Source organism: Somniosus microcephalus, chromosome 8 (genome assembly GCF_052327205.1).
Source record: "Somniosus microcephalus isolate GS21.2 chromosome 8, FLI_Smic_1.0, whole genome shotgun sequence".
Taxonomy (NCBI): domain Eukaryota; kingdom Metazoa; phylum Chordata; class Chondrichthyes; order Squaliformes; family Somniosidae; genus Somniosus; species Somniosus microcephalus.
Genome location: NC_140994.1, coordinates 60,736,429 through 60,752,890, shown reverse-complemented (window position 1 = coordinate 60,752,890; position 16,462 = coordinate 60,736,429). Strand labels below are relative to the sequence as shown.

General features: G+C 42.2%; 1 protein-coding gene across 1 annotated transcript in view; it reads left to right on the top strand.

Moving 5' to 3' along the window:
• Nucleotides 1-16,462, top strand: part of btaf1 (BTAF1 RNA polymerase II, B-TFIID transcription factor-associated) — a 111,461-nt gene that overhangs the window by 41,350 nt on the left and 53,649 nt on the right. The window contains exons 20-24 of the mRNA XM_085996134.1: nucleotides 158-348; nucleotides 918-1,071; nucleotides 1,154-1,263; nucleotides 8,064-8,265; nucleotides 15,091-15,239. Coding sequence (XP_085852260.1) covers nucleotides 158-348; nucleotides 918-1,071; nucleotides 1,154-1,263; nucleotides 8,064-8,265; nucleotides 15,091-15,239 — 806 coding nt within the window. The remainder of the gene's footprint in view (nucleotides 1-157; nucleotides 349-917; nucleotides 1,072-1,153; nucleotides 1,264-8,063; nucleotides 8,266-15,090; nucleotides 15,240-16,462) is intronic.

The window sequence follows — 16,462 nt, the reverse complement described above, 5'->3', positions numbered from 1 at the left end:
TTTAAAATGCATGCATGAAAACTAGTGCAAATGTTTTTTGTATCCTAGACAAATTAATATTATTTATACTGATAATTTAGATTTAGCGTTTTAACCTGTTTAAAATCTATTTCAGTACAAAGAATATTGACTAATCCATTGTATTGTTTCATCTAAGGACCAAATTCTGAAAAAGATGGCATGCATCACATTGTAAATAAGACTAGGGGAATCATCACACTTTACAGGCATCAGCAAGCTGCTTTTGCTCTAACCAGTAGGCGAGGACCAACGCCTAAAGCGCTCAAGGGCTCATCTGCAGACATTCCTCAGGGGAGTGCAGGGATTAGTTTGTGTGAACATGATGAGGTAAGTGACTGACTGACTAATTACAGATGAAAAGTAATACAGTTTAAACGAGTCAAATGTGCCTTTCTTGTCTAAATAGTTAAGTATTTTCCCTGCTAGCATGCATTGTTTTCCTGGCACTCGCATTTGTGTTAATTGATAGATACTGAATAAACTTCTTGATGTACATTTTTTTGACTACCCTTGAATCTCAGTACTCTATCAATGGCAGCGTCACTTGATGCCTCAGTGGTCTAGATTTTCCCACCATTGACATTGAGTAGGTGGGAAAGCTAGCCCCTAATGTGTTTATCTAGTGAGTAGCTAAGCTTTGTAGATCAGAAAAGTTCCTGGTTCACTCTACACTTTTGCACTAAATTAATCTCAGCTGGAATACCAGCAAGAGCACTACAATAGGCCTTGTTTAGAGGGGAGAAAATAACCCTGGGTTGCTGCTTCTCTTGTACTGTCATTTTTAAATGTTAGTTTAATTTTAAGGAATTGTTGATTTTGAATGAGTAAAGATAATATTAGTATGTGGTGATTTTGTTTTCTCAATATTGAGGGAACAACTCCTAATTGTTTTTCAGACCCAGAAGCCAAACTTAATTCAGAGAAGAGGAGCTGAGTATGCACTTACTACCATAGGAAGACACTTTGGTGCTGAAATGGCTACAGCACTGCCTTATCTCTGGGATTCTATGGTTGGACTGCTGAGGAGTCATGTAGATGTACAGAACTTCAGTATGTAGTTCATCCTATATATTTTTACATTCTGATACAAATCTGTTTCATATGAGAAATTGACTTATTTATATCTTTACAGATGGAAATATGGTACTTGAAAAAGGAGATGTTGCTGCTCAGGAATTAGTAAACTCATTACAGGTGCTAGAAATTACAGCAGCAGCAATGGGCTCTGATATCCATGCTCAGGTTTGTTAAAGGTTATTTATGCTGAAAGATAATGTAAAGGCCCGTATTTCCTGCGTGCGGAGGCCTCCGATCTGGGAAAAATCTACGCCCTTACCTGAGGGCTCCAGAGGTCCGGCCATTTCCGATCCTGAGCCTCTCCACGATGAAATGTGCAGGGCCCAGGTATCCCAGGGGCGCATGCGGTTCGCAAGCATCCCTGGGATCACGTGGGCCATGGGGAACCAATGGGAGAAGTGAATCATAGCCTAACATCTGTGGTTGGCAAAATGTTGGAGTCCATTATTAAGGAAACAGTAACAGAGCATTTGGATAAACATAATTTAATAGGACCGAGTCAGCATGGTTTTACGAAGGGGAAGTCATGTTTGACAAATTTGCTCGAATTCTTTGAGGATGTAACATACAGGGTGGATAAAGGGGAACCAGTGGATGTAGTGTATTTGGACTTCTAAAAGGCATTTGACAAGGTTCCACACAAAAGATTACTGATCAAGATAAAAAATCACGGGATTGGGGGTAATATACTGGCATTGGTGGAAGATTGGCTATCTAACGGAAAACAGAGTTGGGATAAATGGTTCGTTCTCGGGCTGGCAATCAGTAACTAGTGGTGTTCCGCAGGGGTCAGTGCTGGGACCCCAACTCTTTACAATCTATATTAACGATTTGGAGGAAGGGACCGAGTGCAACATATCCAAGTTTGCCGATGATATAAAGATGGGAGGGAAAGCAGTGAGTGAGGAGGACATAAAAAACCTGCAAAAGGACATAGACAGGCTAAGTGAGTGGGCAGAGATTTGGCAGGTGCAATATAATGTTGGAAAGTGTGAGGTTATGCACTTTGGCAGAAAAAATCAAAGAGCAAGTTATTTAAATGGAGAGAAACTGCAAAGTGCTACAGTACAAAGGGATCTGGGGGTCCTGGTGCATGAAACACAAAAAGTGAGTATGCAGGTGCAGCAGGTGATCAGGAAGGCCAATGGAATCTTGGCTTTTATTGCAAGGGGGATGGAGTATAAAAACAGGGAAGTCTTGCTGCAGTTATACAGGGTATTGGTGAGGCCACACCTGGAATACTGCGTGCAGTTTTGGTTTCCATATTTAAGAAAAGATATACTTGCTCTCGAGGCGGTTCAGAGAAGGTTCACTAGGTTGATTCCAGAGATGAGGGGGTTGACGTATGAGGAAAGGTTGAGTAGGTTGGGACTCTACTCATTGGAGTTCAGAAGAATGAGAGGCGATCTTATCGAAACATATAAGATTGTGAGGGGGCTTGATCGGGTGGATGCGGTGAGGATGTTTCCACTGATGGGTGAGATTAGAACTAGGGGGCATAATCTTAGAATAAGGGGCTGCCCTTTCAAAACTGAGATGAGGAGAAACTTCTTCACTTGGAGGGTAGTAAATCTATGGAATTTGCTACCCCAGAGAGCTGTGGAAGCTGCAACATTAAATAAATTTAAAATGGAGATAGACATTTTCCTAGCAGATAGGGGAATTAGGGGTTACGGGGAGAGGGCAGGGAAGTGGACGTGAGTCTAGATTCAGATCAGCCATGATCCTATTGAATGGCGGAGCAGGCCCGAGGGGCCGTATGGCCTACTCCTGCTCCTATTTCTTATGTTCTTAAGTTCATACTTTTGACAGGTAGACCTGTTAAAAGTATGAATGGAGATCACTCCCAAAAACACATCAAAACATTTTTTTTTTTAATTAATTAGTTAAAATTACATTATTAAATCTAATATTTTAAACAAAAATTTAATTAAAAATTAACGTTTTTAACGGGCTGAAAACTTTTTTCAAGTATTTTTTAAAAATTATAAATGAGTGGAATTTATTTTTTTACTTTTTTAAACTCATGCTGGTAAAAGCAGGCCTTACGCGTGCCTGAAACTGGCGCTTGCGTGATCCCTACGGGGGTGTGCACACCTCGTAGACACCCGTAGGCATCGGAAAATACAGGCCATTATTTTTAATGTATTTATAAATAACTTGTATCAAACTAGCCTCAAAATATATTTAAGTTGGTATTTTTAGAAGTCCCCTTTTAATTGCTGGCAAAGGTTGGTTAAAGATATATTTATGAAATAAATAGTATGAGCATACTTGCTTGAAGTAATAGATGAACATAAGAACATAAGAAATAGGAGCAGGAGTAGGCCAATCGGCCCCTCGAGCCTGCTCCGCCATTCAATAAGATCATGGCTGATCTGATCCTAACCGCCAATCCACTATCACAGAACCATCTCCTGAATCTAACAGAATTAGACACACGAAATAGGAGCAGGATCAGGCTACACGGCCCCTGGGCCCGCTCCGCTACCCACAGGGCCATGACCGATCCGAACTTAGACTCATGTACAAGTTCCTGCCCGCTCCCCGTAACCTTTAATTCCCTTTACTTCTAGGAAACTGTCTATTTCTGTTTTAAATTTATGTAACGATGTAGCTTCCACAGCTTTTTGGGGCAGCATATTCCATGGACCTACCACCCTCTGAGTGAAGTAGTTCCTCCTCATCTCAGTTTTGAAAGAGCAGCCCCTTATTCTAAGACTATGCCCCCTAGTTCTAGTTTCACCCATCATTGGGAACATCCTCCCCGCATCCACCCGATCCAACCCCTTCACAATCTTATATGTTTTAATAAGATCGCCTCTCATTCTTCTGAACTCCAATGAGTAGAGTCCCATTCTACTCAACCTCTCCTCATATGTCCATCCCCTCATCCCCGGGATTAACCGAGTGAACCTTCTTTGTACTGACTCGAGAGCAAGTATGTCCTTTCTTAAGTATGGACACCAAAACTGTACGCAGTATTCCAGGTGCGGTCTCACCAATACCTTGTACAACTGAAGCAATACCTCCCTATTTTTATATTCTATCCCCCTAGCAATGAAAGCCAACATTCCATTGGCCTTCTTAATCACTTGCTGCACCTGCATACTAACCTTTTGAGTTTCGTGCACCAGGACCCCCAGATCCCTTTGTACTTCAGTACTTTCCAGTTTCTTGCCATTAAGATAATAACTTGCTCTACGATTTTTCCTGCCAAAGTGCATAACCTCACACTTTCCAGTATTGTATTCCATCTGCCAAATCTCTGCCCACTTACTTAGCCTGTCTATGTCCCCTTGCAGGTTTTTTATGTCCTCCTCACTCACTACTTTCCCTCCCATCTTGGTATCATCTGCAAACTTTTATATGTTACCCTCGGTCCCCTCCTCCAAATCGTTAATATAGATTGTAAAGAGTTGGGGACCCAGCACTGACCCCTGCGGAACACCACTAGTTACTGATTGCCAGTCTGAGAATGAACCATTTATCCCAACTCTCTGCCTTCTGTTAGATAGCCAATCCTCTATCCATGCCAGAATATTACCCCCATCCTGTGATTTTTTTATCTTAAGCAATAATCTTTTGTGTGGCACCTTGTCAAATGCCTTTTAGAAGTCTAAATACACTACGTCCACTGGTTCCCCTTTATCCACCCTATACGTTACTTCCTCAAAGAACTCCAGCAAATTTGTCAAACATGACTTCCCCTTCATAAAACCATGCTGACTTTGTCCTATTAAATTATGATTATCCAAATGTCCTGTTACTGTCTCCTTAATAATGGACTCCAAAATTTTACCTACCACAGATGTTAGGCTAACCGGTCTATAGTTTCCAGCCTTCTGTCTACTGCCCTTTTTAAATAAGGGTGTTACATTAGCAGTTTTCCAGTCTGCCGGGACCTTTGCTGAGTCCAGGGAGTTTTGGAAGATTATTACCAATGCATCCGCAATCCCTACCGCCACTTCCCTCAAAACCCTGGGATGTAAGCCATCAGGTCCAGGTGATTTATCCGCCTTGAGTCCCATTATTTTACCAAATACTACTTCCTTAGTGATTTTAATCGTATTTAGCTCCTCCCCCCCCTATAGCCCCCTGCTTGTCAAGTGTTGGGATATTCTTGGTGTCCTCTACTGTAAAGACTGATGTAAAATATTCATTCAGTGTTTTTGCCATCTCCATATTTCCCATCATTAATTTCCCGGTCTCATCCTCTAAGGGACCAACATTTACTTTAGCCACCCTTTTTCTTTTTATATAACTATAAAAACTCTTACTATTTGTTTTTATATTTTTTGCTAATTTACTTTCATAATCTATCTTCCCTTTCTTAATCAATCTTTTTGTTATTTTTTGCTGTCTTTTAAAGTTTTCCCAATCCTCCCACAAGATTTGGCTACCTTATATGCCCTTGTTTTTAGTCAAATACTATCCTTAATGTCTTTACTTAGCCACGGATGGCTGTCTTTTCTTTTACACCCTTTTCTTCTCAGTGGAATATATATTTTTTGGAAGTTGTAAAATAACTCCTTAAATGTACACCACTGATCATGTATCGTCTTACCCTTTAATCTATTTTCCCAATGCACTCTACTCAATTCCGCTCTCATACCTTCATAGTCTCCTTTATTCAAGTTTAGCACGCTTGTTTGAGATCCAACCTTCTCACCCTCTAATTGAATATGGAATTCAACCATGTTATGGTCACTCTTTCCAAGGGGATCCTTTACTAGGACATTTTTAATTAATCCTGTCTCATTACACAGGACCAGATCTAAGGTTGCTTGCCCCCTGGTCGGTTCAGTTAAGTACTGCTCAAGAAACCCATCCCTAATACACTCAATGAACTCATCCTCAAGGCAGCCCTGCCCAATTTGCGTTGTCCAATTAATATGATAGTTAAAATCCCCCATAATTATAGATGTTCCCTTATTACAAGCCTCAACTATTTCCTGATTGATACTCCGTCCAACAGAGTTGCCACTGTTACGAGGCCTATAGACTACGCCCACTAGTTTTTTTCCCCTTATTATTCCTTACCTCCACCCAAACTGTTTCATTACCCTGATCTTTTGACCCAATATCATTTCTCTGTATTAGTGATTCCTTCCTTTATTAACATAGCCACCCCACCTCCCTGCCTGTCCTTCCTGATCGTTAAATAACCTGGTATGTTTAATTCCCAGGCATTGTCACCCTGCAGCCATGTTTCTGTAATGGCCACAAGATCATACCCATATGTAGTTATTTGTGCCATTAACTCGTCTATTTTGTTACGAATGCTACGTGGATTCAGATAGACAACTTTCAAAGATGTTTTGTGACACTTAGTTCCTGCTTTTGCCCTTTTTATTACTTTACCTTTTACTCCATACCTTCTGCCCCTTCCTGACACGCTCTGGTTTTTAATTTCCCCACTGCTACCTAAGTCTATGACCTTCTCTGTTGTCATTTTTATTATTTGCTCTCTAGGAACCTCCCCTCCCCCCCCCCCCCCCCCCCCCCCTCACTAGTTAGTTTAAAGCCCTCTCTACAGCCCTAGTTATATGATCCGCCAGGACTCTAGTCCCAGCACTGGCCAAGTGAAGCCCGTCCCAACGGAACAGCTCCCTCCTGCCCCAGTACTGGTGCCAGTGTCCCAGGAAGCTAAACCCATTTCTCCCACACCAGTCTTTGAGCCACGCATTTAACTCTCTAATTTTATTTGTCCTAGCCAAATTTGCTCGTGGCTCAGGTGATAATCCAGACCTTGTGGTTCTGCTTTTTAATTTGGCCCCTAGCTGCTCAAACTCCCTCAGCAGAACCTCCTTCCTTGTCCTATCTATGTCGTTGGTACCAACATGGACCACGACAACTGGATCCTCCCCCTCCCACTCCAAGTTTCTCTCCGGTCCAGAGGAGATGTCCTTAACCCTGGCACCGGGCAGGCAACACAGCCTTCGGGACTCTCGCTCTCGGCTGCAAAGAACTCTATCTATCCCCCTAACGATACTATCCCCTACCACTACAACATTTCTTTTAACTCCCCCCACTTGAATGGCCCCCTGCTCCACGGTGCTGTGGCCAGGTTGCTCATCCTCCTTGCTGACCCTGCTCCTGTCCCCACAGGGAGTAAGAGCCTCGAACCTGTTGGACAAGTGCAAGGGCTGCGGCTCCTCCAACACTACCTCCTGGATCCCCGTACCTGCCTCACTTCTAGTCACACCATCCTGACCTTGGCCACGGACTACATCTGAATTAATTAATCTAATTGGTGTGACTACCTCGTGATACACAGAGTCCAGGTAACTCTCCCCCTCCCTGATGTGTCTCAGTGTTTGAAACTCGGACTCCAGCTCTTCAACACGGAGCTGGAGTTCCTCGAGCAGCCAACACTTACTGCAAATGTGATCACTGTGAGCATCAATGGTGTTCACCAGCTCCCACATATTGCAGCAGCAACACATCGCCTGATCTCCCATTCTATGTAATTAATTAAATTTATTAATATTATTCTTAAATATCCTCTGCCCCGATTCTAGATGGTGAATATCACACCTTAGAAACTATAAACCAAAGAGATTTAAGCTTAAAAAGGGAGAAATACTTACCAACCAATCACTTACCCGCTTTCTGGTGACGTCACACTTGGATTACTTTTTACCTCTCTCTCCTTCCAGACTGGAGACTGGTACGCCTTACCTGGTCTCTGGGACTTTTACAGCCCCGCTCTGCCGCTCGAGATTCCCGCCGACGCTGTGAGGCCTTACCTGGTCTCTGGGACTTTTTTTTTGATGAGTTGCTTGTAGACCAGATAGCTCAATAAATATTAAGTTTTCCTATGTTTCTTATTTTTGAAATTAAGATTTCCTGTTGCCTAACTGATTTTAGTGTGTAATGCCTTTTACTTTTAAAGCATATGCTTTTAAATTCTGAAGTAAAATATTGTGGACCAATTTAAACTTTTTTTTTTAATTTTTCAGCTATTGCAACATCTTCCACATCTTTGCACTTGTTTGCGACACCCATATACTGCAGTCAGGCACATGGCTGCTAGGTGTGTGGGTGTCATGAGCAAAATAGCTACAATGGAAACAATGAGCATTTTTCTGGAGAAAGTTCTTCCTTGGCTAGGAGCAATTGATGATAAAACAAAGCAAGAAGGAGCAATTGAAGCATTGGCTTGTATCCTTAACCTTTAAATCTGAATCCTGTATTATAATTATGTATGTTCTTAATTATTCAGCCTCCATAAACATATGGCGAGTAAAAAAATACTGTCTCTTTTATGCCTTGCATTTTCACAATAGCTATGTAATTTTTGAGAGAAAACTAGATACTGGTGACTATACAATTACTTGTTTAGACTAGTACACAGTGCTAGACCCAGTCAAAGCCTTTGGACCAAGATGATGGATTAGTCACCAAAATGTTCCAAGAGTAATACTAAACAGGCACATAAAAGGCAAAAATTACCAATGGAATCCGGTCTGGTAGCGTACTGGTTTTATTACTGGTAATCTGGGGGCTTGGAATAATGATCTAGAAATCGGGAGTTCACATCCCACCCTAGGCTGTTGTGAATTCCAATTCTGTTTTGATGAAGTAATGGAGAGGGTTGATGTTGTGTATATGGACTTTCAAAAAGCGTTTGACAAAGTACCACATAATAAACTTGTTACAGGAAACTCTCTCTTTACCGGCACCTAAATAACCGGAAACCCCTCTTAACCGGCAAAATTCAAGAGTAGGTTCAGGTAAGTTTTACTTCAAATTAGTGGCCGTGTAAGCGGGGATCCTGGATCTGTGGCCATGTAACCGGGGTTCCTGCACCTGTTGCCATGCAACAGGGACGCCTGGATCTGTGGCCGTGTAACCGGGGTTCCTGCACCTGTTGCCATGCAACAGGGACGCCTGGATCTGTGGCCGTGTATGGGGCTCTCGTACCTTAGTAAGTATACCTCCCTGTAATCCAGACTTTTTGATCAACCCGCACCACACAGGTCCCGTCGGTGCCAGATAAAGGGTTTCCTGTAGCAAAATTTAAATCCCATGGGATTAAAGGACAGTGGCAGCATAGATACAAAAGTGACAAAGGGACAGAAAGCAGAGAGTAGTGGTGAACAGTTATTTTTCAGACTGGAGGAAAGTATATACTGATGTTCCCCGGGAGTCGGTATTAGGACCACTGCTCTTTTTGATACATATTAATGACTTGGACTTGGGTATACAGGGCATCATTTCAAAGTTTGTAGATGACATGAAACTCGGATATGTAGTAAACAATGAAGAGGATAGTAACAGACTTCAGGAGGATATAGACTGGTGAAATGAGCGGACACATAGCAGATGGAATTTAATGCACAGAAGTGTGAAGTGATACATTTTGGTAGGTAGGAAGAATGAGGAGAGGCAATATAAACTAAATGGTATAATTTTTAAAGGAGGTGCAGGAACAGAGTGATCTGGGGGTGTATGTACACAAATCTTTGAAGGTGCAGGACAAGTTGAGAAGGCGGTTAAAAAACATGGGATCCTTGGCTTTATCAATAGAGGAATAGAGTACAAAAGCAAGGAAGTTATGCTAAACCTTTATAAAACACTGGTTAGGCCTCAGCTGGAGTATTGTGTTCAATTCTGGGCACCACACTTTAGGAAGAATGCCAGTGCCTTAGAGAGGGTGCAGAAGACATTTACCAGAATGGTACTAGGGATGAGGGACTTCAGTTATGTGGAGAGACTGGACAAGCTGGAGTTGTTCCCCTCAGAACAGGTAAGATTAAGAGGGAGGTGTTCAAAATCATGATAGAGTAAATAGGGAGAAACTGTTTCCAATGGCAGAAGAGTTGGTAACCAGAGGGGACACATTTTGGTGATTGGCAAAAGAACCAGAGGCGACATGAAGAAACACTTTTTTACGGAGCAAGTTGTTATGATCTGGAATGCACTGCTTGAAAGGGTGATGGAAGCAGATTCAATAGTAACTTTCAAAAGGGAATTGGATAAATACTTGAAGGGAAAATAATTACAGGGCAATGGGGAAAGAGCAGGGGAGTGGGACTAATTGAATAGCTCTACCAAAGAGCCGGCACAGGCATGATGGGTCGAATGGCCTCCTGTGTTCTTTCATTCTATGATTCTATCATAGAATCATAGAATGGTTACAGCACGGAAGAAGGCCATTTGTCCATTGAGCCTGTGCTGACTCTCAGCTAGTCCCAATTCCTCCGCCCTTTCCCCGTAGCCCTGCAAATTTCTTTACTTAAAATACTTAAGCAACTCCCTTTTGAAAGATAAGATTGAGTCTGCCTCCACCACCCTTTCAGGAAGTGCCTTCCAGATCTTAACCACTCGCTACGTAAAAAAGATTTTTCTTACGTCGCCTTTGGTTCTTGTGCCAATTACCATAAATCTGTGTCCTCTGGTTCTCGACCCTTCTGCCAGTGGGAACAGTTTCTCTCTCTACTCTGTCCAGACCCGTCATGATTTTGAACACCTCTATCAAATATCCCCTCAATCTTCTCTGCTCCAAGGAGAATAACCTGAGCTTCTCCAGTCTATCGACGCCCCTCATTCCTGGAATCCTTCTCGTAAATCTTTTCTGCACCTTCTCTAAGGCCTTCACATCCTTCCTAAAGTGCGGTGCCCAAAATTGGACACTACTCCAGTTGAGGCCGAACCAGTGTTTTATATAGGTTCATCACAATTTCCACGCTTTTGTACTCTGTACCTCTATTTATGAAGCCCAGGAATCCCGTAAGCCTTTTTAACTGCTTTCTCAACCTGCCCTGCCCCCTTCAGTGATTTGTGCACATATACCCCCAGGTCTCTCTGTTTGTGCTCCCCCTTTAGGATTGTACTAATTTAGTTTATATGTCGTCTTCCCCATTCTTTCTACCAAAATGTATCACTTCACACTCTTTTCTGCATTAAATTTCATCTGCCACGTGTCCGCCCATTTCACCAACCTATCTGTCTTACTGAAGTCTATCACTCTCCTCCTCACTGTTCACTATACTTCCAAGTTTTGCATCATCTGCAAATTTTGAAATTGTGCCCTGTACACCCACATTTAAGTCATTAGGTGTAATATATATCAAAAAAGCAGTGGTCCTAGAACTGACCCCTGGGGAACACCACTGTATAATTTCCTCCAGTCCGATAAACAACCGTTCACCACTACTATCTGTTTCCTGTCACTTAGCTAATTTTGTATCCATACTGCCACTGTCCCTTTTATTCCATGGGCTTCAACTTTGCTGGCAGGCCTTTCGAATGCCTTTTGGAAATCCATGTACACTATGTCAACCGCATTACCCTCATCAACCCTCTGTTACCTCATCAAAAAACTCGATCAAGTTGGTTAAATACGATTTGCCTTTAACAGATCCGTGCTGACTTTCCTTAATTAATCCACACCTATCCAAGTGACTCTTAATGTTGTCCCTGATTACTGTTTCTAAAAGCTTCCCCACTACCGAGGTTAACCTGACTGGCCTGTAGTTGCTGGGTTTATCTTTATACCCTTTTTTGAACAATGGTGTAACATTTGCAATTCTCCAGTCTATGACCATATTGGCAATGATGGATTAAGCCAGAATTTTCAAGATGATTGGCAATTTCAGAGTTAAACTGCAGTTTCCATAACTTTAGACAGTACAGATATATAAGGATAATAATAAAAGGGAGAGCCTTAACAAAGCAGACTTCTAAGGAGAAGTCAGCTGTGGATGATTAATTTAAAACTTAGTTGCAATTGGTGCTCTTCTGTGTTTATTTGGATTTGACAGGGTTTTGCTATTCCTCCTAACTCAGTAAAGCAGAGTTTTTGTGCATAGCAGGATTCTTATTGGAGAGATGATAAGTTGACCTATTAACTAAAGTTATTGTCTGTTATGGTAGATAAATCCGTGCCATCCAGTAAAACTTCTACAAATGACTTGTCAGTTTTTTTTTTAATTGTCCAAGCTTGATGCTTGGACCTATTAACATGCAGGATGACTTGTATTTGCAACATCGTCTAACTGAGTTCAAACCAGGTTCTATTTGGTATGTGCCAAAGCTGAAGTTTCCAAGGATGCATTTTTTCCAAAGCATCCACTCTTCTCATTCAGAAGCTGTAGAAAGACTGATACAGGAAATTGACAAAAATGACAGTGTAGTGGAGGGTGCTGTTCTGTGGCTGGGGCATGTTTGTGGGGCAGAGTGAAGGGAGCTTTACTCTACATGTAACATGATGTACCTAATGTGGGACTGCCTGATGCTGACACTAACTAACTGTTCTAGGCACTAATCTAATGAGCACAAAGCTTACAGAGCAAAACCTCTTCCTATATTCCCCTATATGAGTTCAAAAATGGCTGCTTTAATGAGTGATTCAATGTGGCAGTGGTCTGAGGAAATTAATAATTAAATAGTTAGTTCCTGACTCCCAAGTGAGTGGGATTGAATAAGAAAATCAATCAGAACTTGTAAAAGAAAGACTTGCATTTATATAGCGCCTTTCACAACCACCAGATGTCTCAAAGCGCTTTGCAGCCAGTGAAGTATTTTTGGAGTGTTGTCACTGTTGTAACGTAGAAAACGCAGCAGCCAATTTGCACACAGCAAGCTCCCACAAACGGCAATGTGATAATGACCAGATAATCTGTTTTTGTTATGTTGATTGAGGGATAAATATTGGCCAGGACACCGGGGATAACTCCACTGCTCTTCAAAATAGTGCCATGGGATCTTTTGCATCCGCCTGAGAGAGCAGACGAAGCCTCGGTTCAACGTCTCATCTGAAAGACGGCACCTCTGACAGTGCAGCACTGCACTGGAGTGTCAGCCTAGATTTTTGTACTGTCCATGAGACCAACCGACCTGATCTCTCACCCCTATTCCAACTAAACTGCTGACCACCCAACTTCCCTTCCTCGCTCCCATGTTAGCTGATATTGTTAACGGTTCTCTCTCCTAAGGTACTACCTCCCACCCCCTTCAAATCTGCCATCATCACTCCTCAAAAAAAAAAACCCTTGACCCCTCCATCCTTGCAAATTATCACTCCATCTCCAACCTCCCTTTCCTCTCAAGTCCTTGAATGTGTTGTCTCCTCCCAAATCTGTGTCGTTCTTTCCCAGAACTCCTTGTTTGAATCCTTCCAATCAGGCTTCCTTCCCCACCACAATACTGAAACAGCTTTTACCAAGGTCACAAATGATATCCTAATTGACTGTAACAAAGGTAAACTATCCCGCCTCGTCTTTCTTAACCTGTCTGCAGCCTTTGACATAGTTGACCACAATATTCTGCTCCAATGTTTCTCCACCTGGATGGGACTGCACTCGCCTAGTTCCATTCCTATCTTTGCATCCGTAGCCATAGAATCACCTGCAATGGCTATGTACGCTGATGATACCCAGCTCGACCTCTCCTCCACCTCTCTCGAACACTCCACTGTCTTTATACTGTCAGACTGCTTATCTGACCTCTAGCACTGGATGAGCAGAAATTTCCTCCAATTAAATATTGGGAAGACCGAAGCCATTGGCTTTGCTCCACGCCACAAACTCTGTTCCCTTGCCACCGATTCCATCCCTCTCCCTGGCAACTGTCTGAGGCTGACCCAGTCCATTCGCAACCTTGGTGATATATTTGATCAGGAGTTGAGCTTCCTACCTCGTATCCGCTCCATTACTTAGACTGCCTACTTCCACCTCCGTAACATTGCCTGTCTCCGCCCTTGCATCAGCTTTGCTGCTGAAACTCTCTCATCCTTGTCTAGGATACCTCTAGACTTGACTATTCCAATTCGCTCCTGGCCGGCCTCCCTAGTTCTACCCTCTATAAACTTGAAGTCATCCAAATCTCTGCCGCTTGTGTCCTAACTCGCATCAAGTCCCGCTCACACATCTCCCCTGTGCTCGCTGACCCACATTGGCTCCCAGTTAAGCAATGCCTCGACTTTAAAATTCTCATCCTTGTTTTCAGATCTCTCCATTGCCATGCCCCCCTCTATCTCTAATCTCCTCCAGCCCTACAATCCCCCGAGATCCCTGCGCTTCACCAATTCTGGCCTCTTGAACATCCCCGATTTTCATCGCGCCACCATTGGTGGCCGTGTCTTCAGCTGCTTAGGTACTAAGGTCTGGAATTCCCTCCCTAAACCTCTCCGCCTTTCGACTTTCCTTCTTTAACGCACTCATTAAAACCCATCTCTTTGACCAAACTTTGCACATCTGCCCTAACATCCTTCATATGGTTCTGTGTCGAATTTTGTTTTTGATAACGCTCCTGTGAAGCGCCTTGGGACGTTTTACTATGTTAAAAGGTGCTATATAAATTTAAGTTATTATTGAATATGGTTCTTTATAAGTTGCTGTACTCAGCATTTGAGCCAATGCTCTTGGAGTTGCAATTAATTTCCTGAATTTAAAAAAAAAGCGGTTTCTGGTTGCATTATTATATTCCAGGCACAGATGATTTGATGTAAGGAAATGTGGTTCTGAAGTACTATCAGAATGTAATTTGTCACAAGAAATTATATATTTTATATTCTCTACTTTATAAGTCAAACTTTGAGCATCATTTTCACATTCAGTGCTGAAAACCCAAGCATGCTGACAGAGCAACATTTTTTTGTATCCTGTGTGGCATATGTTTGTACTGGTGTATCAAAATATCAAATTGGTAGGATGGACATGAAATCCATGTTAAACTGTTGCCACTTAGAGGGGAGGAAATCTTCTAGAAGGATTTACTAGGTATGCCCAAATTTCATAATTTTAAGTTAAAAATGACAGGACTGCTTTGTTTTCTGTAGGTCTCCTAGTTTGTGGGTGTCATAACTGTTAAAGTTGTAATGAATATTAAATTACTCTCTTGGCTATTCAAATAAGTATCCTGATTATCCATGCAGACTGTTTTTAAAAAAATTCAATGGAGTTGATTTAAAAAAAATAAAATAATAATCTGATGCTTTAGGTGAGAGTGATGAGGAAAAAATTCCTTAACACAAATTTACAGGTATAATGGAGCAACTTGACGTAGATATCATCCCATACATAGTCCTGCTGGTGGTACCTGTACTAGGCAGGATGAGCGACCAAACAGATAGTGTGCGGTTCATGGCTACCCAGTGCTTTGCAACATTGATTAGGTTAATGCCACTGGAGGTAAGTTTTGAAAAGTTGTATTTTTGGCAGCTATTAATATAAATGCATGCAGCACAGAACCTTTAGACGGCCAGACTACACTGGATCAGTGAATTGCATTCCCTAAAATAACTTAAGGTAACCATTTGTAATGAATTCAAACTAATTTGCTTTTAAATTCAAGTGAATTTATTTTGAGTTGTGATATATTGCACAATGATATGCTTGGAGATTAAGTTATGCATGTATGACATTTTACAGGTGAAAAACCAGAATTCTGGAAAAAAAAAAAAAAAAATCTGGAAATATGTAGCAGGAACATTACCTTCCAAAAAGAGAAAAGATAGTTTGATATTTTGGGTGTAAATCCAAAAGTCTTTTTACAGGTGCTAACCAAGCTACTGTATATATCTATAATTTTCTGTTTTAGAATCATAGAATGAAAGAGCACAGAAGGAGGCAATTTGACCCCTCGTGCCTGTGCTGGCTCTTTGGTAGAGCTATCCAATTAGTCCCACTCCTCTGCTCTTTCCCCATAGCCCTGTAATTTTTTTTCTCTTCTGCATCCACCACCCTTTCAGGCCATGCATTCCAGATCACGACTTGCTGTGTTTTATTAAAAAAAAAAAAAAGTTTCCTCATGTTGCCTCTGGTTCTTTTGCCAATCATCTTAAATCTGTGTCCTCTGGTTACCAACCCCTCTGCCACTGGAAACAGTTTCACTTTATTTACTCTATCAAAACCCCTCATGATTTTGAACACCTCTATCAAATCTCCTCAACCTTCTTTGCTCTAAGGCGAACAACCCCAGCTTCTCCAATCTCTCCATGCAACTGAAGTCCTTCATCCCTGGTATCATCCTGGTAATTCTCTTCTGCACCTTCTCTAAGGCCTTGACCTCATTCCTAAAGTGTGGTGCCCAGAATTGAAGACAATACCCCGGTTGAGGCTTAACCAGTCCTAACTCTGATGGACGGGTCACATTGTCCGCATGCTCGATAAGAGACTCCCAAAACAAGCGCTCTACTAGGAGCTCCGGCACGGCAAGAGAGCCCCAGGTGGGCAGAGGAAACGCTTCAAGGACACCCTCAAAGCCTCCTTGAAAAAGTGTAACATCCCCACCCACACCTGGGAATCCCTGGCCCAAGTCCGCACAAAGTGGAGGAGAAGCATCCGGGAAGGCGCCGAACACCTCGAGCCTCTTTGCCGGGAGCAAGCGGAAGCCCAGCGCAAGGAGCGCACGT